The 24227-nt window shown below is 42.6% G+C and overlaps 1 protein-coding gene, 1 long non-coding RNA gene and 3 other non-coding genes across 12 annotated transcripts; 4 read left to right on the forward strand and 1 right to left on the reverse strand.

Moving 5' to 3' along the window:
• Positions 1-508: 508 nt before the first annotated feature.
• On the forward strand, positions 509-3397 carry LOC115171388 (uncharacterized). Its single transcript, XR_003871180.1, has 7 exons — positions 509-668; positions 1054-1129; positions 1460-1495; positions 1658-1720; positions 1947-1975; positions 2181-2219; positions 3103-3397. It is a non-coding gene; the product is annotated as an uncharacterized LOC115171388 (long non-coding RNA).
• LOC115172019 (small nucleolar RNA R38) lies at positions 1229-1298 on the forward strand. The gene has a single exon (XR_003871359.1). It is a non-coding gene; the product is annotated as a small nucleolar RNA R38 (small nucleolar RNA).
• LOC115172018 (small nucleolar RNA R38) lies at positions 1795-1866 on the forward strand. The gene has a single exon (XR_003871358.1). It is a non-coding gene; the product is annotated as a small nucleolar RNA R38 (small nucleolar RNA).
• LOC115172020 (small nucleolar RNA SNORD49) lies at positions 2034-2106 on the forward strand. The gene has a single exon (XR_003871360.1). It is a non-coding gene; the product is annotated as a small nucleolar RNA SNORD49 (small nucleolar RNA).
• fbf1 (Fas binding factor 1) lies at positions 3198-16608 on the reverse strand. 8 transcript variants are annotated; one of them, XM_029728150.1, is made up of 30 exons: positions 15677-16608; positions 15058-15082; positions 14919-14960; positions 14721-14799; positions 14534-14594; positions 14394-14444; positions 13618-13843; positions 13130-13222; positions 12905-13049; positions 12613-12776; positions 12437-12530; positions 11114-11542; positions 10921-10983; positions 10705-10793; positions 9939-10148; positions 9709-9758; positions 9543-9593; positions 9255-9383; positions 9063-9163; positions 8761-8967; positions 8487-8594; positions 8240-8379; positions 7993-8111; positions 5030-5152; positions 4634-4819; positions 4284-4460; positions 4012-4149; positions 3748-3832; positions 3533-3666; positions 3198-3347 (listed from the first exon to the last, which is right to left on the reverse strand). In XM_029728150.1, exons 1-30 carry the CDS (start codon positions 15677-15679, stop codon positions 3264-3266), a joined length of 3606 nt encoding a protein of 1201 aa, XP_029584010.1. In that variant the 5' UTR covers positions 15680-16608; the 3' UTR covers positions 3198-3263. The 8 variants fall into 8 exon arrangements, with proteins under 8 accessions (XP_029584010.1, XP_029584005.1, XP_029584004.1 ...); XM_029728145.1 differs by having other exon boundaries at positions 12613-12773; positions 13130-13267; XM_029728144.1 differs by having other exon boundaries at positions 13130-13267.
• Between the last annotated feature and the right edge of the window lie 7619 nt (positions 16609-24227).

The raw sequence follows: 24227 nt of genomic DNA on the forward strand, positions 1-24227 counted from the left end.
TACGAGATGCAATGTTTTAGATTGATTGCTCTCTTATAGCCTCACCAAATGCAATTAGGTATTTTCAAACCAAGGCTCTCATTTGTCTATTTGTAGGCTATATGGTCAGAATATCCCATGTTGTTCAATCATTTAGGTCTAGACTACCGGTATATATATATATTTCCATTATTATTTCACAAAGTCGGATATATGCCTGCTATGTCCTGGTTTATGCCCCCCAGTGTGCCACACGTGCATAAATGTGCACCAAGGGACACTGGCTTGCAACAGAGGACAAAGAAATAAGAAAAATATGTAAATGAAATCACAAATATGTATTAATAGGTGCATTCACTGAGACAGATTGCAACCACTGATTAAAACATGAAGTCACCCAACGGCTGAGTGAGTAGTCTTCCTGATATGTGCGCCACTTGAGGTCTGCTCTGGGAAATTCAAAACCCCTCCCTACTGGTCCAAGATTGGTCACATGGGGGGTATGACGTATTGAAAGGTATAAAAACCTACCATAAGCACAATTTCAGTCTTTCGAACGTATCTAGAGTAGAGGATATGTGGCTGGTTGAATTTGTTTGGGGGGGTAACTATCCGCATCAACTCATAGCAAAATGCTTCAAAGACACTCTACGAACTCCAGTGTCGACCAGCCACCATGAGTGTAAATTGTAAGTGACCACTGTTAGCCGTGCCGAAGTAACTAGTTCGCTAACTGCTAGCCACATGGCAAGCTAACGTTAGCTAACTTTCTAACCAGAAGTCTAGGCCTGGCCTGTTTAAATAACATTCTAGAACCCTGGTGTTTCTGTAGATCAGTTCGAACATACGTTAACTGATTTTTTTCTTATCACATAACGGGTTTTAGTTAGTGTTGGGATTTTGTTTAGTGATCACTGGTGCAGGACGCCTGAGGCGTGGGAACGTGGTCTGCGTCAACATTTGTGGCAGACTTATGATTAATTTACTAGCGCGAAACATTGTTTCCACTGTACATTGTATCTTATTGCATGTGGTTAGCTATGTATCCGTCTGATCTTTGTCTGCACCTTTTAGAGCCGTTTGAACGGACTCCTATCTTAACTAACGTGGATGGACGTCAGAAGTCCTATGGGCTGTGTCCACTCAAGAGGTAAAACAATCTTTATGATTACGTTTGACCAGTTTTAAATTGGGCAGTTTGATGACAGTCAGATTTGAACCGGTCTGACGTGTCTACCTAGCTTAATTAACAAGCCTGTGATGAAACAAGTTATCCCTGTCTGAACAAGTGTTGACTTACTGAAACCCCTGAGGCTTGATGGAAGACTCATATGATCTGAATGGGTACGTTTTGGCAGTAGTCAGTTGAGTGAATGTATTGTGTGGCGTAATTTCTCAAGGTTTTATGTAGCCATGTTGCATAGCAAGATCATTAATTGAAGTTGTGCAGTAATGGACTAATTGATAACCTTTCTTGTAGTGTTGTGGCCTCGGAGGGTGAATGGACAGTTGCTTGGTAAGTACTTAGCTAGAACCTCAATGGTCTCTTGTGACTCAAATGGAGACATTGATTAGTTTTACTTCGCACTGAAGATGCTCTGAGAAATGCACCTCCCTGAATGTGAATTTTTTTTGACCATTGTGGTAATGCGACCCAAACATGATGATTTCTTTACAGGTCTGCCAACCTGGGTGTGATCCTATGAAAAATGTTCCAATGAAGTTACTCCCATGAGAGCAGGTAACTACTACTTTGGACATTAAGTGATGGTCAGATTGCTAAGTAATAGTGTTCAATCTGTGGAGGGTGTAGTATCAAGTCTGTGATGAAACAAGTTATCCCTGTCTGAACAACAGTGTTGACCTATAGAAACCCCTGAGACTTGATGGGAGATTCAAATTATGGGATAATGATTCATTAAAGTATTATCATGATGAACATGTATTAATATTTCAAATGTTTATAGTGCCGGAGGGTCAAGAGAACTGTTGATTGGTAAGTGCTCATCTAGGTTTAAGGTTTACTTTACAGTGGATATAATGGTGACTGTGGTTTCAGAGATGAAATTGCTGCATAGGAAGTGCCGTCTGATGCGATAACTGACGCTGGATAAAGCTGCTCTGAGAAATTCACAATCCTGAATGTCACCACGCTTTTGGCAATTGTAGCATTGAACCAAATTAACGTAATTTCTCTACAGGTCTGCCAACCTGGATGTGAACCCCTGGAATTAGATCAGGTAACTACTACATGAACTGAAGTAGTCTTGTGGCTGATAATTAAATGGTATGAGTAATGGCGGCGCAGATGTGAAGCGGGTAACAAGCCTGTGATGAAACATGTTATCCCTGTCTGAACAGCAGTGTTGACTTATAGAAACCCCTGAGGCTTGATGGGAGATCCATATGTACCGTAATTTCCGGACTATTAAGAGCACCTGAATATAAGCCGCACCCACTGAATTAAAAAAATATATATTATTTTGAACATAAATAAGCCGCACACGTCTAAGAATAACATAAATAATGATAATAATAAATAACATAAATAAGCCGCAGGTGCATACCGGTACATTGAAAGAAATTAACTTTACACAGGCTTTAACGAAACACGGCTTGTAATAAAAAATTTGCAGTAAACAGTAGCCTACCAAGAAAGTCATTGCTCCAGACCAAGCTCCCATGCAGCAGCTCTATTTCCTTTTCCAACAGCCAGATCAATCGCCTTCAACTTGAAAGCTGCATCATATGCATTTCTCTGTCTTTGCCATGATGAGGGTGACAAAATGACTACTGTAATCAGAATGATGGGAAGTTTGAGAGCGCTCGATTTAATCTAAACAGTAAACAAAAGTTGTTTGACCTTAACCCGTTCGGCAATTTCATTGGTCTAATGAAAGCTTCATGCCGCCAAAAAACTGAGCACGTCAATGTTTTTTGTTTTGTTTTTGAAAAGCGGGAAAAATCCATATTAGCCGCGTCATTGTTTAAGCCGCGAGGTTCAAAGCATGGGAAAAAAGTAGCGGTTTATATTCCGGAAATTACGGTACTCACTTTCTGGTTTTATAAGATAAGTTGACTGCTGGAGCCCTTCCTTGGCTTACTAGATGTTTTTCATTTTAGGTAATGGGGTCAAAGACGTGCCAAGGACAGGACTGAACTGAAATTCACCAAATGAATGATCAGTGACTGACAAAGAAACAAGTTCAATACGAACATTAGAAAATGCAAAGTTTAATGTGTACTTAAAACCAAGACAAGTCACAGGGCTCTAAGCCCCACAGTTAATCAGTGTGAAAGGCTGAATTGTAAGGTGCTTTCTTGAGTGTGTCCAGGAAGAACTGCTCGTCCTGCAGGAAGTCACGATCCTAAGAAGATAAAACAAGTAAATTATCTACAATAAAGATTTTGAAACTAATCTGCTTGTTCCATCTTTACTAGAACATCTAAGGTAATTTTCAAAGCTGACTTCAGTTGTAAACTGCTTTGGCCCAAACTGTCCAACTTTAAACTGATTGTAAGCACTTGATTTGGTTAGTAATGCATTAGTTACCTTCTCTGCTGTGTGCCTGAGCAGGGCCAATCTGGCCTGGAGCTCTGTAGAATCCGGACTAGAGAACAGGGGTGAGGGCTGGCGAACAGCCTTGGTGGAAGCCATCTGAGGTACTGCCAACACTGGTCTGAAGTCTGCAGTATTTTAAATATTGTAAAATATGCTGTTGTGTTAATTCAGCAAAAAATATTTGTTTTGTAAAAGGCTCAGCCCACCTGTTAATATAGGGGCCATAGATTGAGTGATTGGAAGGCTGTGCTTGAGTCTCATTTCTCTATGCTGCTCAGTCTTCATTCTCTCCTGCAGAAGGGGAAATGGTTAGTTGATATACACTAACATTTCCATGAGTCTGGGTATGATTTGTACACAATTCAAAGGTGCTATAAGACTGGCTCCATTCCAACCATAATGCGCTGTTCCTGCTGTGTACCAGCAGAGGCTTGTGGGATATTGGCTAGTATACCCCCCCACTTATTGACCTGATGGAGGTGCTGCTCCTGCTGTCTCAGTCTCTCCATCTGGGAGTGGATGCTCCTCAGCCTGGTCTGGTGCTCAGACTCCACCTGTCTGGACTCCTGCAGGGCCTTCTCCCCCTCATTATATTTTTCTGATGCCAGCTGCAAATACCGAAGCAGGGCGCCCAGTCACAACATTGTGCTACCTCCACTCTATCGCATACAACAACCAATGATTTATATACATTACTGTCAACCCAATAGCTAGTTAAAAGTGATGAGGTTGTGGTCCAGACCTTGCTGAAGGCCTCTACCTCCTGGGCACGTGTCTTCAGCTGCAGGCCTGTACTACTTAGCCTCTCCTTTTCCCTGTCCAGTTCCTCCCTCTGTCTCTCCAGAGCCTCCCTCTCCCGCGCTACAGCCGCCTCATGCTGCTTTAGCTCCCCAGCACGCAGCTTCAGGTCTACCTGTTCCTGGTGATTACAGAAGACGGCCTGTTTCAAAGCTCTGCAAATCTCAATTGCTTGATCAAGTGAGTGAAATGTTAAGTGAACTCCATTGCCTGAACATGGTAAAACGCTGGCTTTTTGCATGCAACAATGCTAGACATACAAGCCTCTTGTTGTCCTATCCTAGTTTGCAGTACCTGTGCCATGTTGACGATGGAGCCCTCTCTGTGGGCGTCCCTCTCCAGCGCCCGGCTGGCCTCCCGCTCTGCCCGGTCCTGCCTTTGCTTCTCCTGGGTGTGGAACTGGGTCCACTCAGCCGCCAGCTTCCTCCTCTCCTCCGCACAGCGCTGCATTACCTGCTGCTGCTCCACCAACAGGGCACTCTAGACATGGAGGGGAGTAGGGGGGGGGGTCTTCTAAGTCAGTGTTTCCCAACCCTGGTCCTCCAGTACCCCCAACATTACACCTCATTCAGGGCTTGATTAGTTGAATCAGGTGTACTGTAGGGGGTACTCGAGGACCAGGGTTGGGAAAGACTTGGGAAGAGATCTGGCAGACATCTTTAACCACTTCTCCCTCAGTATCTGTCTTACTTTTGCCCTCTCCAGCTCCTCTCTCTCCATGCTGATGTGCTGAGTTAAAGAGCGTCTTTCCTCGTCCAGGCCTCTCTGAGATGAGTCAGCCTTAGCCTGCTCTGCATTCACTCTCCAGCGCTCCTACAACACATTTAACATTCTGGGGAAATGGAAGAAGCTAACCATTCATGCAAATTAAGACAACCACTGAATATAATATTGCGACCCTTTCACTTGGCTGTGCAAGTACATATTTTTTTTGGTGGCACTGGTGCAAGCTGCACATTCTACCTGGTCACCTCAATCAAAACATTTTTTTAACAGTGAAGTGCATTATCCTCAAATGTCTGCTGTGCCACTGTACCTGCCTGTTTTGATGGGGCTGGATGCTGTAATGAGTAAGCCTCATGCATTTGCGGGGGGAAATAAGTTTGATAGCAAGCTAGTTATCCATGTTAAAAATGGAGGGGTCTGCTTTCTGTAGGTATAATACACATTTCTTAACGATCATTATTGAGCTCAAAGTGCACTGTTTTGCGCATCGGCCAAGGTAAAAAAAAAAATGTAGGAGGTTATATTTACTGTTTGAATGCATGCTTCTAGCAATAGGTGTTTATTTAGATCTAGCTAATGTGTTTTGGGTTTCCACTTCCTCGGGTGGAGAATTTGGCCTATATAATAGCACACATAAAGATGACGGTACATCCATGTCTATATGCTGAAACTTCTGGAGCCCTATTTTGACTAATTGTGAACCAAAAATTCATGACAATCACTGGATTAGGTTGCATACAAAAAATAATTTGAATCATGCATTCCTGCTTGGACATGTTAGATGTCACGTGCGCAGTTCTGGATGACAATTTTCAAAGTCTGCTGCCTCAGTGTGTGTGTGTGTGTGTGTATATGTATATGTATATATATATATATGTATATATGTATATATATGTATATGTATATGTATATATATATGTGTATATGTATATGTATATATATATATATATGTATATATGTATATATATGTATATGTATATGTATATATATATATATATATCCCAGAATGTTATGAAGAGTGATCAGATTAATTGCAAAGTCCCTTTTTGCCTTGCAAATGAACTGAATCCCCCCAAAAACATTACTACTGCATTTCAGCCCTGCCACAAAAGGACCAGCTGAAATGTCAGTGATTCTCTCGTTAACACAGGTGTGAGTGTTGACGAGGACAAGGCTGGAGATCACTCTGTCATGCTGATTGAGTTCGAATAACAGACTGGAAACTTCAAAAGGAGGGTGGTGCTTGGAATCATTGTTCTTCCTCTGTCAAACATGGTTACCTGGAAGGAAACGCATGCCATCATTGCTTTGCACAAAAAGGGCTTCACAGGCAAGGATATTGCTGCCACTAAGATTACGCTTAAATCAACCATTTATCGGATCAAGAACTTCAACGAGAGCGGTTCAATTGTTGTGAGGAAGGCTTCAGGGTGCCCAAGAAAGTCCAGCAAGCGCCAGGACCGTCTCCTAAAGTTGATTCAGCTGCGGGATCAGGGCACCACCAGTACAGAGCTTGCTCAGGAATGGCAGCAGGGGTGAGTGCATCTGCACGCACAGTGAGGTGAAGACTTTTGAAGGATGGCCTGGTGTCAAGAAGGGCAGCAAAGAAGCCACTTCTCTCCAGGAAAAACATCAGGGACAGACTGATATTCTGCAAAAGGTACAGGGATTGGACTGCTTAGGACTGGGGTAAAGTCATTTTCTCGGAATCCCCTTTCCGATTGTTTGGGACATCCGGAGAAGACAAGGTAAGCGCTACCATCAGTCCTGTGTCATGCCAACAGTAAAGCATCCTGAGACCATTCATGTGTAGGGTTGCTTCTCAGCCAAGGGAGTGAGCTCACTGACAATTTTACCTAAGAACACAGCAATGAATAAAGAATGGTACCAACACATCCTCCGAGAGCAATTTCTCCCAACCATCCAGGAACAGTTTGGTGACGAACAGTGCCTTTTCCAGCATGATGGAGCACTTTGCCATAAGGCAAAAGTGATAACTAAGTGGCTTGGGGAACAAAACATCTATTTTGGGTCCATGGCCAGGAAACTCCCCAGACCTTAATCCCATTGAGAACTTGTGGTCAATCCTCAAGAGGCAGGTGGACAAATAAAAACCCACAAATTCTGACAAACGCCAAGCATTGATTATGCAAGAATGGGCTGCCATCAGTCAGGATGTGGCAAATATTTACTCTTTACATCAACTTCATGTAATTGTCAATAACAGCCTTTACAAGCATTTCATAAGTGTCAATTGTAATTATCAAAACTTTTGGCCACGACTGTAGATCTTTCAGTGAAATACTTACTTATAGGCTCTAACCAATAGTGCAAAAAATGTATTAGGTGAACAATAGGTAAGTAGAGAAAACAGTAAAGACAAGCTATAAAAGTAGTGAGGCTACATACAGACACTGGTTAGTCAGGCTGATTGAGGTAGTATGTACATGAGATATGGTTAAAGTGACTGCATATATGATGAACAGAGTAGCAGTAGCGTAAGAGGGGGTGGTGGGACACAATGCAGATAGCCCGGTTAGCCAATGTGCGGGGGCACTGGCTGGTTGGCCCAATTGAGGTAATATGTACATTAATGTATAGTTAAGTGACTGCATATATAATAAAGCATTGTGAATGACTTTATATGATGGTGCCTCAAATGTATTCTATTGTGATGCTGAGGATTTGTTTTAGGGGCGTGGTGCCACCAACTGAACTTTAGTCTGGAGCCCTGTGTTGACACAAGACCTCAAATGAAGTCACTCGACACGTTTTCCTTTACAATCCCATTTTTTCCCCAGAGTGACATGGCAACATTTTTCTTTGACCTTTATTTATACAAGTAAGTCAAGAAGAATCGTATTTACAATGACAACCTGTGATAGAAGCACAGTCAACAAAGACCTAACCTCTGAGTGACTCCTGACCTTCTCTAGTTGCCTCTGCTGCTCAGCCAGCTGGGTGTCCATCTTGGCGATGACTTCTTTAAGCCTTGTTCTCTCCTCTGCCATGGCCCTCTGCTGCTGGCCCAGACGGTCCTGCATCACTGAAACGAGTAGACAAGCTGACTTTCACATAACGTCATGACATTCTCACTGACTGAAGGCAAAATAAATATAAATTTCTGTATTATAAAAATCATTGTTTTCATAAAACTGAGCAGTGGTATGATACCTCGGAGCTGTTCGTTTCTCTGCCGTGCCCCCTGCTCCAGCCCCTGGGCTGTGTTCTCATGGGTGCTCTCCACCCGAGACGAAAGGTCCTCCAGCTTGTGGGAGAAATGCTCCATCTGCTCAATCACCACTGTCAGGGACCTACAACGCCAATACACAGAATGAGAGAGAACTTGTAGTAAGTTACGAGTTTGGTTACATGTAGCATGTCCTCTGTATAATTCTTATGCAAAGGTTGCATGTGTGACCTGGTTTGTGATGTGGCACTGGTCACAGCATCAATCTCCTCATCCTTCAATCTCTTCAGCCTCTGGACCTGATCCTCGTGGTCTTTCTTCATCTCCAAAATAGACTTCCTAGAGGAAGGAAACCGTGACAAAGCAAAGAAATTAAGGAACATTATGGAAATATAAAGATACATTCTTTTATCCACAAGCAGTGAAAATAGCTGGGCTTTAGGGAGAAAATACAGGCATGGCCACAATCTCTTGTTCTTTAATGTGGTATCTTGCAGCCCCCTACCTCTGTAGGTCTCTGAGTCGCTCCACCTCTCGGTCTCTGTCCTGCTGGGTTTGGGCCAGTCTGCGCTGGTGCTGTGCCTGCAGCTCCATACGCTCCTGTTCAGCTATACGTGTGACGGTGGCTAGGCGCTCTGCTAGGTCCTCGCATTCCTGTCGTGCCCGTGCTTCTCGCTGTGCCGCGGAATCGTCAAGCAGCTTCACACGAGCCCTGGTGGATGCACACACACTCTTTTGGGTAAAGAGGTAGTGATTCAGTCTGTGGTGGTGGCAGGACTTCTATAGATCTCCAAGCTCCTGTCATACCTGTGTGTGTTCTCCATGAGCTCAGTGTCCTGCTTGTGTCTCTGCTGAACACTCTCCAGCAACATCTGGTTCTGGTCTAGCTCCAGCTGTAGAGATCTCACCTGGAAGAGAAGACGCAGTAGTCAGAGCCGAATGTTGTTTATGGATAGCAGAAAGAGGAAGATCACTGTCAAAAAGACAGTTGATCGATACCTGTCCCTCCAGTTTGATGATGCGGGCCTGTAAAGCTAGATGTCCATTCTGCTTCTCAGTCTCTCTCTTCTGTCTCTGCAGCCCAGCTACATCCACAGCTCCCCCTAACCCCAGCAGCTGGGACTCCAACTACGGACAGAGACGGACACCAAAGTCAAGTTACCGAAGACTCTCAAAAGAGAACATCTGATAAAACATGAGGTATCGGTGTTCACATTAGTCAAACGAATGAAATGCGAAGTGTTTCCATCAAATGAAAAGGTAATTGTGATCAGAGATTTGTTTTACCTGCTGCTGTTGTAGTAAGAGTTGTTGCAAACTGTTGGCTGAAAGAGACACCTGTTTAAAAGAGGAAGAGTTAAACAATTAAATAAGTGACTTATGGTTTCCAAACACAAATCATCCATAATGACATTAGGGCATATAAACGAAAAATAGAAAGGCCTTTACATACCTGTGGTTGGACAACAGGTGCAGTGTTCTGCATCTGGCTTTGCTGTGGCACTGGGAAACCAAGAACAGTATGTGTCAGTATGTGTCAATCAGGACAATCTGCCCATCATCAATGCCAGTGATTGATAAGAAACTAGAGACATCATTTTTTGAAATACGAATACAGTTAGAAAGTTATTCAAAATGACTACTGTCCATAAGCTATCCCTATGTTTCCCTAAGAGTACCTACACCGCATAGAGGCAGGCATCATAGCATGGGGCATGGGGCCAGGGTAGTTAGGGGGCAGCTCTGCTTGACTTGGCCATCCTGGCTCCCTGTGATCCTGCAGGGCTGGTGGATGGTACTGCTGGGGCAGGGGTAAGCTAATGGTAGCAGAGGTTGGCAGGGGAGAGGGGTCTGGGGTCTGGTCAGGATAGAAGCCTACTCTAGCAGACACAGCTGTGGATAGAAAGGGGGAGACTAGTTGAGAGGAAGGGAAAGGCTGAGGTTTGGTGGGTGGATGTTGGATGACTATTGTGGGGGATTGTGGAGATGAGTGGACTGCTCGACTGGTATCTGTAGGGAGGGAAGAGCTGATGTGTGCCTTTGACAGGGCTGTGGGTTGTGGCTGTGAGACAAGCTCAGTACGGGTCTTAGGTGTTGGTGAGTGAGGGGTGTGGTCTGTGTGCGAATTCTGCCTGATAGGCTCAGTTTCTTCGGCAGTGGAATGAGCTGGTCGGGGCTGGGCATGACTCTTTGTCCCTATTGGCTCAGCTGGGTCACTAGTGAATGTGTGATTGGTTTCCTGTGTCTGCTCAGAAGGGTCAGTTGGGATAGGGGTAGACATTCTAGTAGGCTCTGGATCAGCCAAATGACTAGAAAGAGACTTGGCTTGGAAAAACAAAACATGTTGTTATAAAATATGCTTCCCGTGAGGTAGAAGTTGAATAGCACAACCTCCAGGGAAAAGGGACATGGTTAGCTGGGTCCTCTAAGACAGGAGTGAGTAACATACCAGGCCTGAACTGGTCCTCTCTCACTGGGGTAGAATGAGCAGTAGGGCTGGGCTGTCTGTGGGAGGGCTCCCTGGGCAGAGGAGAATCTCTTTAAGAGAAGGAACATAATCCTGACCTCAAAGTTCAAAAGCACAAGAACCCATATAGCTCACTGGGGCAATATTGCAGTGGTAGATATTATACATCACAGCTATTTAGATTAAGGTTGATCATACCCTGGTTCCTTGTTGGGGGTGGATGCATCTTTCCTCCTGGAAGCTGGTGAAGAGCCACATTTGCTGAGGAAGTAACAGACAATCAATGTCAACGTACTGAGATGTAAGCAGTCGCTTCTAATGTTGGTGTTTCTCTAGAACTCTGGTAGTATGACACAGCCTGCCCTGTAGAGTACCCTAGTCCTGGCCTTACCTGAGAAACGACTCCAGATCCACCTCGTCTTCCTGGGTTGTCCTCTTTTCCTCTGACCGTGTGGATGATTGAGTCTTCTTCCTGCTCAATGCCCCTGATAGCCAATCATCTTCGTCCTTTTGGCTTGCAGAGACCTCTGCACTGGGTCCTACTGGTTTGGGGGATTTGAAGGAGGTGTTTGGAGTCTCTGTCGATGGCTGTGGAATGCGGTTGCCAGACAAGGAGGGTTTGCTGCCCACTGACGAAGAGGAGGGGGTCTTCAAGGGTTCTGGTACAGGCGGGGGCTCTTCCTTCTCTTCCTCCTCATCATCCTGCGAGAGGCCCAGCCAGTCTGCAGCAGGCCGGGGGAAGGTAGGGGTGAGCGTGGTGGGAGTGATGGGTTTGGGTTTCTTCTCAGGAGAAGAGGCACTGTTGTCCTCAGTGGAGAATCTGAAAAGGAGTGGCTGATCTTAGATGGTGGCCATTTCCTTTGTCATACACTGGTCCAGTAGTTTACATAGATAAGCTTCAGGAACTTAGATTACCGTAAATTCCGGACTATAAGCCGCAACTTTTTTCCCAGCTTTGAACCTCGCGGCTTAAACAATGACGCGGCTAATATATGGATTTTTCCCGCTTTCAATTTTTTTTTTGACGTGCTCAGTTTTTTGGCGGCATGAAGCTTTCATTAGACCAATGAAATTGCCGAACGGGTTAAGGTCAAACAACTTTTTTGTTTACTGTTTAGATTAAATCGAGCGCTCTCAAACTTCCCATCATTCTGATTACGGTAGTCATTTTGTCACCCTCATCATGGCAAAGACACGGAGAAATGCATATGATGCAGCTTTCAAGTTGAAGGCGATTGATCTGGCTGTTGGAAAAGGAAATAGAGCTGCTGCATGGGAGCTTGGTCTTAATGAGTTGATGATAAGACGTTGGAAACAGCAGCGTGAGGAATTGACTCAGTGCAAAAAGACAACTAAAGCTTACTGCTAATTTTTTATTTTTTGTTACAAGCCGTGTTTTGTTAAAGCCCATTTATTTTTGTTACATACAAGTCGTGTTTCGGGTAAAGCCTATTTATTTTTGTTACAAGCCGTGTTTCGTTAAAGCCTGTGTAAAGTTCATTTGTTTCAATGTACCGGTAGGCACCTGCGGCTTATTTATGTTAAAAAATATATAATAATTCAGTGAGTGCGGCTTATATTCAGGTGCGCTTAATAGTCTGGAAATTATGGTATATCTAAATATGATGGACTTTTTATTGACCCAACTAAGCATTGATCCAGGCTTTGACCAAAACAAACTATGAGGAGGGCTTCTGCTAGAGCTCTGACTTACCTGACCGACTGTCTGCGTGACTGGCGTCCCTCAGGTGTAGTGACCAGTGTAGGCTGATAGGAACCAAACGTCAGGTCTTCTTCTAGGAAGGGGTCTGACAAAGGGAAACAACTAATTTCATTCATTCAAGAATACCATATCACACTTTAAATACAAAAACATGGAATGTTAGCTACCTTTAGTAGTGGGGGTCTCCTGATGATGCTGCTGCTTTTCCTGCTGCTGCTGCGGAGGGTCCTTCCTCTCCCCTGTTGGAGGGCGCTCCAGAAGGCGAGGGGACGTCCCACGCCCCAGAATCTCATCTAGCCTGGTGCGTGCTCTTTGAGGGAGCTCACTGCTGCTAGAGACAGTACAGAGGAACAGGGAGGGTGCATTTCAAATGAACTTTTTGTTGGGTTTATCATAGTCCATAGGTTTTGCGATAGCCTTGGTTGGAACTTATGTTGACTGAGGCATTTGAGACCCTACCTCTCATTCTTTGGTATGAGCACTGTCTCATTCTTCTTAGGGCTCTCTTTGGGACTCTCCCCAAACCCCAATGCATCCATTAGGTCATCCTCGTCATCATCAAACGTAAGCTCGTCCCGCTTCTTTGGAACTGGAGCTGGTGAGGCTACAGGTGAAATATATGCATTTGATACATTCTGGGTATGTTACAATGTATAAATTCACAAATAAAACAATTTCACCAACCTGTTTCCTTTTTCTTTAAGATAGGGGAGTCTGGGGGGAGCACTGATTTCTCTGGAGGAGCTTTTTTGGTGATTTTTGGCTCATTTTTGTCTTCTATGGGTAGATCATCTAACAGGTCAGCCAAAGGGTCATCAAAGTCTGTAGACAACAGGTATGATACCAGAGCTGGGGATACTGTTTTGATATTGATATGCTTTATGGTGTGTTAAGAACTCTACACTTAGGGCCACTCTAATGGATTTTACAGTTGACCTGATTTTTTTTGGTCTATACACAGGTCCAACTGTAACATCCTTCTTAGCTTTGGTACCTTTTGTGTCAGTTGTTGGGGCAAGAATGTCATCATCTGAAGCAATGCAGCAATAGGGAGAAATAATGTACAATTATGTATATTTGCATTGTATTAATATTAATTTGGTGGCCCGGGTCATTGATAACCAATGGTGTAGCCAGACTAGCCAAAGACCCAGACAGGACAGTCAGCTCACCAGTGAAGCTGAACCTCTTGTAGCCACGTGCTGTCGATGCAGGAGCAGAACTTGGCTTCTTCTCCTCAATGTCTGGCTCATCTGAGATTCCTCCTCCTTTTAACTTGTTTCCTGATTTAGGAGGATTTTTCATAGGTCCTCCAATGCCGGAGCCTTTACTCTGAGCTGGGGCTGAACTGGGCTTTTTCTTTGATCCAAAGAGATCAGCGTCCATATCATCTATGTCCTATGTAAGGATAGAACAGACACAGCTGGGTTATGAACGTTCACACATAAAGCCTGGAGTCTTACTCCCTGGGGATTTATCATTAGAACAAGGCATCATTACCTTCACACATAAAGCCTGGAGTCTTACTCCCTGGGGATTTATCATTAGAACAAGGCATCATTACCTTCACACATAAAGCCTGGAGTCTTACTCCCTGGGGATTTATCATTAGAACAAGGCATCATTACCTTCACACATAAAGCCTGGAGTCTTACTCCCTGGGGATTTGTCATTAGAACAAGGCATCATTACCTTCACACATAAAGCCTGGAGTCTTACTCCCTGGGGATTTGTCATTAGAACAAGGCATCATTACCTTCACACATAAAGCCTGCAGTCTTACTCCCTGGGGATTTGTCATTAGAACAAGGCATCATTACCTTCACACATAAAGCCTGGAGTCTTACTCCCTGGGGATTTGTCATTAGAACAAGGCATCATTACCTTCACACATAAAGCCTGGAGTCTTACTCCCTGGGGATTTGTCATTAGAACAAGGCATCATTACCTTCATGCTCTCCAGTAAGGCTGTGGGATCAGCCTCAGAAACATCAGAGCCCTGGATTGGAAGTGAATATAAAATATGTATATGAAGGAAAACAGTCAACTGCCTCCCTGCCATACTTAATGTATGACCTGCCAACTCACCTCATCATTTTCAGCTTCCTCAGCCAGCTTGCTGAAGAAGTCGTCGTCGCCCAATAGTGAGCTGGAAAACCGAAATGCATAGAACTAGCAAGCAGACTGACAGTATCCTCTGTCTAAATGGTCAAGAAAGAAAGAGTTGACTACTCTCTGATCTGGCAGTACATTATTTCAGTCCCAGTTAACTCACCGTTTTCCACTGCGTGATGGTAGAGGAGGTCCTAGTCTGCCTGCTTCACGGGCAGGAGCTTTGGCCTTCACTGGGAAATCTGTACAAATAAACAGGAAAACTTTACCATCACTACACAGTGTGTACTTACAGTATATTATACTAATGATTTGTCAGTTTGAATGGTCATAGATCTCTTGTAGCGATGTAATCACATACCATCATCTCCCAACAGGTCTCCTAACATATCATCAATTGAACCTGTAGTACAAAAACATCATATTGAATGAATCTGTGAACTCCATTCAAGTTGTATTGTGCAGGATTTAAATTGGTAAATAACATCAGAGGGACTTACTCTTCTGTCCTTTCTTCTGTTTAGCCTGTATCGATTAGGAACACATAGGATAGGGGGTGAGTTTAATATGTGGAACTTTCCAACAGGAATCGGTTCCAAAAACTTCGTAAAGTACAAGATTGCCAAACAACGCATACAAAGTAGCACGATAAATTCACCTTGCTAACTAGCTGTCGAATAGGCATTGCCTCACCACATAGCTTATTCTTAATGTTTGTCCATAGGCTACCAGAGTGAGGACATACATTTTTCGGAATAAACGTGGTGAGTGAAAATGACTTATTCGGCCGCTATACAACTTTGTATGCGTTGTTGTTGGCAACCTTTTTATTTACGAAGCTTTTGTTACAGATTCCTGTTGGAACGTTCCATAAATTATACCCACCCAGGTTAGGGGTTTTAAAACAAATTTCAATGGGGCTTACTGGCACTTGAATAGTTATAAACTGTAAGCTTTAACTAGAAGCTATCTTGTTGTGAGGAATTAGCTAGCTCTCAACAACCTATACTGAGCACTATTACATCTTATGAGGGTTGATCTTGCAGAATGACCAAGAATGTATGAGGAGACTTGTGATAAATGACTCTTATCTTGATTTAGATAGTATACGATACTTACCATGATGTTTCTCTGACGGCAGCAGCGTTAAATCTGAGCAAATTTAATTAGCTAACGTTAGCTAGCTAGCTAAAGTAAAGCGTCAAGGTGACTATTGGTAACCACAGCGAAGGGAAATCCCAACAAGTCTGCAAATTTCCTTTGGCTAGACGACTAGAAGCTACTATCTGTAGCTATTCTTTCACAAACTTTAGCTAGTATATTTGGTCACTAGCTACCTTTTAAGCATTTAGAAACAACGGACAAATAATGCTGAGTGTGGACTCAGCTAGGTGTTGTAACGTTAACACCAGCACTAGCTACATTCAAATGACATGGAAAGGCGGTTGTCTCATCATGAATGCATTAACCGTGTAGCTAACGTTAGGTAGAAAGTCAAAACGTACTCCCTCTGATTGACCAGGTTGAATGACTGAATACTAACTTAAACATTTAGAGTAAATCTAACCATCCCTCAATTTAAGTTAATAAAATACCAATCCATATGCTTTTATCCGTGTGTTTACCCGCAGGTCCTCTGTTGTAGCATTTTCAACGTACACTCCCTATTTACCAGTGAATTATTGGTAAACATTCTGTTTGGTCACCACCAGGTGGCGTTTCAGGTTAGAACATTTCCAGATATCAGTTATTATTGTACAGAATAGCAGAATATAGAATAACAAATATTGATTTTATCTAACTAAATACTTTTTGTTTAATTGCAGGTCAGTATTGGTGTACATAACGAAGTAACTGATTATATAACAACATAGCTAATCATTCAGTCAGTGGTGGTGATGGACTGTGTCAACTATACCCAACAAAATCTCAGTGGCACGAACAGATGAATTAAAGGAAAACTCCACCCAAAACTATCTTTTGGTATTTGTTTCTTTAGTCCATTGTTGATTCAGTCCCAAAATGTTATGCATGTCAGCAATCAAGTTTTCAAGATATATAACTTTCAAAATACAGAAATACAGCCGGTATGAATCATTTTGCATCATATGATGCTGCGTTTTGTATTTGAAAGTTTATAGATCTTGAAAACTTTATTGGTTACATGCAAAACATCTTGTCCCCTTCCCATTGCAGCACCAACAACACAGAGCACTTAGGTTTGTGAGATGGGATCAAACCAATTCTATTTGAGCTCCTAACAAGTAGGGCAGTAGAGATCATGAAATTGTGTCAGCCGGTAATTGTCATGCAAATAACTGCCGGTCTCACGGTAATTACAATTGGCTCATTCATACCCCTCCTCTCCCCTGAAACTATTCCCCAGGTCGTTGCTGTAAATGAGAATGTGTTCTCAGTCAACTTACCTGGTAAAATAACGGTAAAATAAAAAATTAAATAAATAATTGACCGTTAATTAACAAACACATTTAGCATACATAGGCTTCCACGCATAGCCTACAAGCCACTGATGCAGACCTTTGGAACATCTACATTTAAAAAAACTCTTAACAAATCCATTTAATATAGCCTACACATTACAATCAATACATTATTTATTTTAGGCAGGTCTAAAGAAAAATGATGATAAGAAGAAAATGTTGCCTATTTCAGAAGAACAGAATAGCATATTCCAAGTCGTCCTTATGTTAGGTCCTGATCTGGCTATGCAATATGGCTGTAGGCTACACTAGTTCATTTAGCAGACAAGATTTGCTTATAATTCCCATGGCATTATTTTATAGTAAGAGGAATACAATTGAATATAGCTGAATAAAAATATATATTTTTCCCAAACGATTTCAGAGGGAGTGCACACATGCAGCTATTCTGAATTGAGCACAGTTAACAAAGTGATCATTTGAAACAGGTTCTCCTATATGCTTAATAATTTATGCAACATTAGTTGTGATACAAACCTTAAGCTATATGTTTGGATTTCTAATACATTCTAAGGCTGCATGATGCGACTCCAATATTCAGAGCAGGTCAATAATTACTTTAAATGTTTTTATTTTTTGAGTTGGGACCCCGCAGGTAGCATATGAACACGTCATAAGCAATGGCAAAATGTAGGAAATTAGCTTTAAAGGTTGACTTTGGGCACAAAAAACAGTCGAACTCCTCCCCTTTCTCAATTTTCAAACATACATTTATAATTTAAAACAGTTTTTTTTTAATTAAGTATGTTAAAAGCAGCTTTTCCGTCTCGCTTTTGGTGGTTCATCGATTTGTCATTTTGGTCATGCGCTCCGTGAAAGACGTAGCTAGTTGATTAGCTAAGCTAGCCACTTGTAGCTAGCCAGAATCTCCCCCAGTATGTGTTGAGGTCATTTCACAGGATTTGTTTTTGCACAGAAGCTTTAGAGATTGGTAAGAAATGGCACTTCTGTAGCCAAATATCTCATTCATATTTTGTTTTTGTTTTTAAATGACCTGATATAATGATGCATTGATCAGTTATACCATTTAAAGCCATTATATTTGTGGTTTTGTCCAAAGTCGACCTTTAAAGTAACTGTCCAGTGTTTCTAGATTTCTATGAAATATGACCTATAATGAATTACAATTTGAGTGAAATAATTTTCCTTCTGATTTTTTTATTATTATGTATGTTAAAAAGCAGCTTTTCTGTCACACCCTGATCTGTTTCACCTGTCCTTGTGATTGTCTCCACCCCCTCCAGGTGTCACTTGTTTTCCCCAGTGTATTTATCCCTGTGTTTCCTGTCTCTCTGTGCCAGTTTGTATTATATGTCCAAGTTAACCAGTGTGTGTTTTCTGGTTGCTTGCCTGCTCTATTCTCTTTTTGCTAGTCCTCCTGGTTTTGATGCTTGCCTGTTTCTGGACTCTTTACCCGACTGCCTGACCATTCTGCCTGCCTTGACCTCAAGCCTGCCTGCCACTCTGTACCTCCTTGACTCTGAACTGGTTTTGACCTTTTGCCTGTCCGTGACCATTCTCTTGCCTACCGCTTTTTGGATCAATAAACATCTAAGACTCCAACCATCTGCCTCCTGTGTCTGCATCTGGGTCTCGCCTTGTGCCCTGATACTTTTCTGTGTTGGAATGAAGTGTGTGTACCCCCAACAACAGAACGGTGTGGGCGTATACCGGTCATTCAAAATATTAATGCGAGTAGACCAGTGGTTAGAGCATTGGGCCAGTAACCGAAAGGTTTCTAGATCGAATCCCTGAGCTGACAAGGTAAAAATCTGTCATTCTGCCCCTGAACAAGGCAGTTAACCCACTGTTCCTAGGCCGTCATTGTAAATAAGAATTTGTTCTCAACCGACTTGCCTAGTTAAATAAAGACCGCTGATTGGCCAGTTTATCCTCTGGAGGATGACATCCTCCTCTATGAGGAAATAACAAACATTTTTTAAATGGTCTGTTTGAGATACAAGTTTGAGGTGGGGTGTTTTTTCTCGAATTCATGCTTTGGCCACCAATATGAGTATAGGATGAGTCAACAACATTATTTGGGTATGAGCTTACAGAATATGAACTTTTAAAAGTGAGATTTTCACTTTAAACTGCAACATTTTCTCAGCATCATGGCAAAATGTGAAGAGTAGCAGAAAATTAACTTAACTGTAAAATTTTCTCAGACTTATGAAAAGATGTGTACAATAGCATTCTAAAACTGTAGATCTCTCTGCCCCATGGCAAACCATGTTGAAATGCAGGAAGTTAGCTGTTTTCCTAAAACATATAGCATGAATAGTGGCCAGTCAAAACTCTGTTTTCAGACGAGATTGCGCAATGACTGGGTTTATAAGAATACATGTTTCACCAAGCTCTGTAGGCTATGGGCTCTCCAACCCTGTTCCAGGGGTTATTTGGACACTAGGTGTGATACAAACATTATCAAAACATATAAGCTTATGGGCTAGGATACAAGTCGCAAGGTCGTTTCTTTAGACTGCACACCAGGGCCATTGCCAGAATTAATCCATTGGACGGGCCTTTGATTTCCATAGGTGGGCACATTTTTTTCACGGGACATCCTCTGTGTGCATGTGCTTGCGCGTTCATAATTTTTTTATGGGTGTTATAGTAAAGACCCTTGGCAGCTCCAGAGTTTCAAGTTTGGGGAGGCTTACAATTTATCCTACCATTTCTACCGATCTGCGTGACAGTTATGATTATTTTTATATGGGAATTTTTGTGGAACAGTTTCATTTCAATAATAACCTTTTATTTATTCAAAACTATTCTCACGTGGTTCATCATAAAATCTGAAGTAAAATGATAAAAATCTAAAAGTTAAAATATGGGCAAATTGATACACTGTGGTCCATTGGCGGCTAGCGAAATTAGCGCATAGAACTCAGAGATAGCCTATAGCCCAATGCAGCAGTAGACCTATAACTTCCACTAAGTCAAATACAGTGGGGGAAAAAAGTATTTGATCCCCTGCTGATTTTGTACGTTTGCCCACTGACAAAGAAAGGATCAGTCTATAATTTTAATGGGAGGTTTATTTGAACAGTGAGAGACAGAATAACAACAAAAATATCCAGAAAAACGCATGTCAAAAATGTTATAAATTGATTTGCATTTTAATGAGGGAAATAAGTATTTGACCCCCTCTCAATCAGAAAGATTTCTGGCTCCCAGGTGTCTTTTATACAGGTAACGAGCTGAGATTAGGAGCACACTCTTAAAGGGAGTGCTCCTAACCGCAGCTTGTTACCTGTAAAAAAGACACTTGTCCACAGAAGCAATCAATCAATCAGATTCCAAACTTTCCACCATGGCCAAGACCAAAGAGCTCTCCAAGGATGTCAGGGACAAGATTGTAGACCCACACAAGGCTGGAATGGGCTACAAGACCATCGCCAGGAAGCTTGGTGAGAAGGTGACAACATTTGGTGCGATTATTCGCAAATGGAAGAAACACAAAAGAACTGTCAATATCCCTCGGCCTGGGGCTCCATGCAAGATCTCACCTCGTGGAGTTGCAATGATCATGAGAACGGTGAGGAATCAGCCCAGAATTACACGGGAGGATCTTGTCAATGATCTCAAGGCAGCTGGGACCATAGTCACCAAGAAAACAATTGGTAACACACTACGCCGTGAAGGACTGAAATCCTGCAGTGCCCGCAAGGTCCCCCTGCTCAAGAATACATATACATGCCCATCTGAAATTTGCCAATGAACATCTGAATGACTCAGAGGACAACTGGTGAAAGTGTTGTGGTCAGATGAGACCAAAATGGAGCTCTTTGACATCAACTCAACTCGCCGTGTTTGGAGGAGGAGGAATGCTGCCTATGACCCCAAGAACACCATCTCCACCGTCAAACATAGAGGTGGAAACATTATGCTTTGGGGGTGTTTTTCTGCTAAGGGGACAGGACAACTTCACCGCATCAAAGGGACGATGGACGGGGCCATGTACCTTCAAATCTTGGGTGAGAACCTCCTTCCCTCAGCCAGGGAATTGAAAATGGGTCGTGGATGGGTATTCCAGCATGACAATGACCTAAAACACATGGCCAAGGCAACAAAGGAGTGGCTCAAGAAGAAGCACATTAAGGTCCTGGAGTGGCCTAGCCAGTCTCCAGACCTTAATCCCATAGAAAATCTGTTGAGGGAGCTGAAGGTTCGAGTTGCCAAACGTCAGCCTTGAAACCTTAATGACTTGGAGAAGATCTGCGAAGAGGAGTGGGACAAAATCCCTCCTGAGATGTGTGCAAACCTGGTGGCCAACTACAAGAAACGTCTGACCTCTGTGATTGCCAACAAGGGTTTTGCCACCAAGTACTAAGTCATGTTTTGCAGAGGGGTCAAATACTTATTTCCCTCATTAAAATGCAAATCATTTTATAATATTTTTGACATGTGTTTTTCTGGATTCTTTTGTTGTTATTCTGTCTCTCACTGTTCAAATAAACGTACTATTAAAATTATAGACTGATAATTTCTTTGTAAGTGGGCAAATGTACAAAATCAGCAGGGGATCAAATACTTTTTTCCCCCCACTGTAGATAGGCCTGAAGCCGACAAATAAAAACAGCAGAATATATCTTGATGAAAATTCTGTTTCTTTCAATCACATTCATCTCTCTATTCCGACTGTCTGCCTCCCTTTCTATCTGCTAGTGAAGTGCCACATTGTATCAAAACATCAACTTGGTGTGGCCCGAAGCTGTAGCTAACTTGCAACTTTTTATCAACTAGCCTGTTCCAGGGCCTCAGAGTTTCCTACACGCCAGTGAGCTCGGGACATACAGCTGTTTTAATGACTCTTCCACTGGATACAGTGCATATGGAAAGAATTCAGACCCCTTGATTTTTTCCACATTTTGTTACATTACAGCCTTATTCTAAAATGGATTAAATACAAAAAAATCCTCATCATTCTACACACAATACCCCATAATGACAATGAGTCCCTTTGCTATGAGACTCAAAATTGAGCTCAGGTACATCCTGTTTCCATTGATCATCCTTGAGATGTTCTACAACTTGATTGGAGTCCACCTGTGGTAAATTCAATTGATTGGACATGATTTGGAAAGGCACACACCTGTCTATATAAGGTCCCACAGTTGACAGTGCATGTCAGAGCAAAAACCAAGCCATGTGGTCGAAGGAATTGTCCGAGACAGGATTGTGTCAAAGCACAGATCTGGTGAAGGGCACCAAAAAATGATTCTGCAGCATTGAAGGTCCCGAAGAACACAGTGGCCTCCATCATTCTTAAATGGAAGAAGTTTGAAACCACTAAGACTCTTCCTAGAACTGGCCGCCCGGCCAAACTGAGCAATCGGGGGGAAAGGCCTTGGTGAGGGAGGTGATCAAGAACCCAATGGTCACTCTGACAGAGCACCAGAGTTCCTCTGTGGCGATGGGAGAAACTTCCAGAAGGACAACCATCTCTGCAGCACTCCACCAATCAGGCCTTTATGGTAGAGTGGCCAGACAGAAGCCACTCCTCAGTAAAAGGCACATGACAGCCCACTTGGAGTTTGCTGAAAGGCACCTAAAGACTCCCAGACCATGAGAAACAAGATTCTCTGGTCTGATGAAACCAAGATTGAACTTCTTGGCCTGAATGCCAAGCGTCACCTCTGGAGGAAACCTGGCACCATCCCTATTGTGAAGCATGGTGGTGTGAGCATCATGCTGTGGGGATGTTTTTCAGCTGCAGGGACTGGGAGACTAGTCAGAATCGAGGGAAAGATTAACAGAGCAAAGTACAGAGAGATCCTTGATAAAAACCTGCTCCAGAGCGCTCAGGACCTCAGGGTGAATGTTCACCTTTCAACAGGACAACAATCCTAAGCACACAGCCAAGACAACGCAGGAGTGGCTTCGGGACAAGTCTCTGAATGTCCTTGAGGGGCCAAACAAGAGCCCGGACTTGAACCTGGTCAAACATCTCTGGAGAGACCTGAAAATAGCTGTGCAGCGATGTTCCTCATCCAACCTGACAGAGCTTAAGAGGATCTGTAGAGAAGAATGGGAGAAACTCCCCAAATACAGATGTGTCAAGCTTGTAGCGTCATACCCAAGAAGACTCAAGGCTGTAATCGCTGCAAAAGGTGCTTCAACAAAGTACTGAGTAAAAGTTCTAAATACTTACGTAAATGTGTTATTTCCGTTTTTCTAAAAACCTGTTTTTGTTTTGTCATTATGGGGTATTGTGTGTAAATTGATGAGGGAAAAAAGCAATTTAATCTATTTTAGAATAAGGCTGCAACGTAACAAAATGTGGAAAAAGTCAAAGGGTCTGAATACTTTCCGAATGAACTGTATATGGTATCATCAGATCATGATATTATGGTCTTTCACACCAAGGTTTGGTGATTATGGAGGCTGGCGGTGTTGTAATGATGTTTCAACAAAAACATTTCAAATCATTCGCAATGGATCTTAAAAAAACAGACTGTTGACTTACTGTGTGAGGTGAAGAAAAAATTACTGAGAATCTCATTTTATTTGTGGGTGGACGTGGTGAGTTAAAACAATCAGAAATCAGACATTGCCAAATGGGCACTTTCCTACATTAACTTGTTTTTCACAAGTGCAGGAGGTTGTGAACTTTGCAAACAACGTTTCCATTCCGAGAATGAGAACGGTAAATTACTGTAATTAATTAACATGCATTAACAGAAATTAATGTAACAAAATGATTGGAGATTAACGGTACATTTTGTAGGCCTACTGGTAACATACAGTTGAAGTCGGAAGTTTACATACACTTAGGTTGGAGTCATTAAAACTTGTTTTTCAACCACTCCACAAATGTCTTGTTAACAAACTATAGTATTGGCAAGTAGGTTAGGACATCTACTTTGTGCATGACACAAGTAATTTTTCCAACAATTGTTTACAGACAGATTATTTCACTTATAATTCACTGTATCACAATTCCAGTGGGTCAGAAGTTTACATATGTAACAGTGTAGGTTCCGTCCCTCTCTTCGCCCCAACCCGGGCTCGAACCAGGGACCCTTGCACAACTGACACCCCACGAAGCATCGTTACCCATCGCGCCACAAAAGCCACGGCCCTTGTAGTGTGTCTAAGAACTTTAACTCCATCATAATTATCAGTTCTACAAATTCCCTTAAAATCAATATCACCAATGACCT

The sequence above is a fragment of the Salmo trutta genome, chromosome 32 (genome assembly GCF_901001165.1).
Source record: "Salmo trutta chromosome 32, fSalTru1.1, whole genome shotgun sequence".
NCBI classification, from domain to species: Eukaryota; Metazoa; Chordata; class Actinopteri; order Salmoniformes; family Salmonidae; genus Salmo; species Salmo trutta.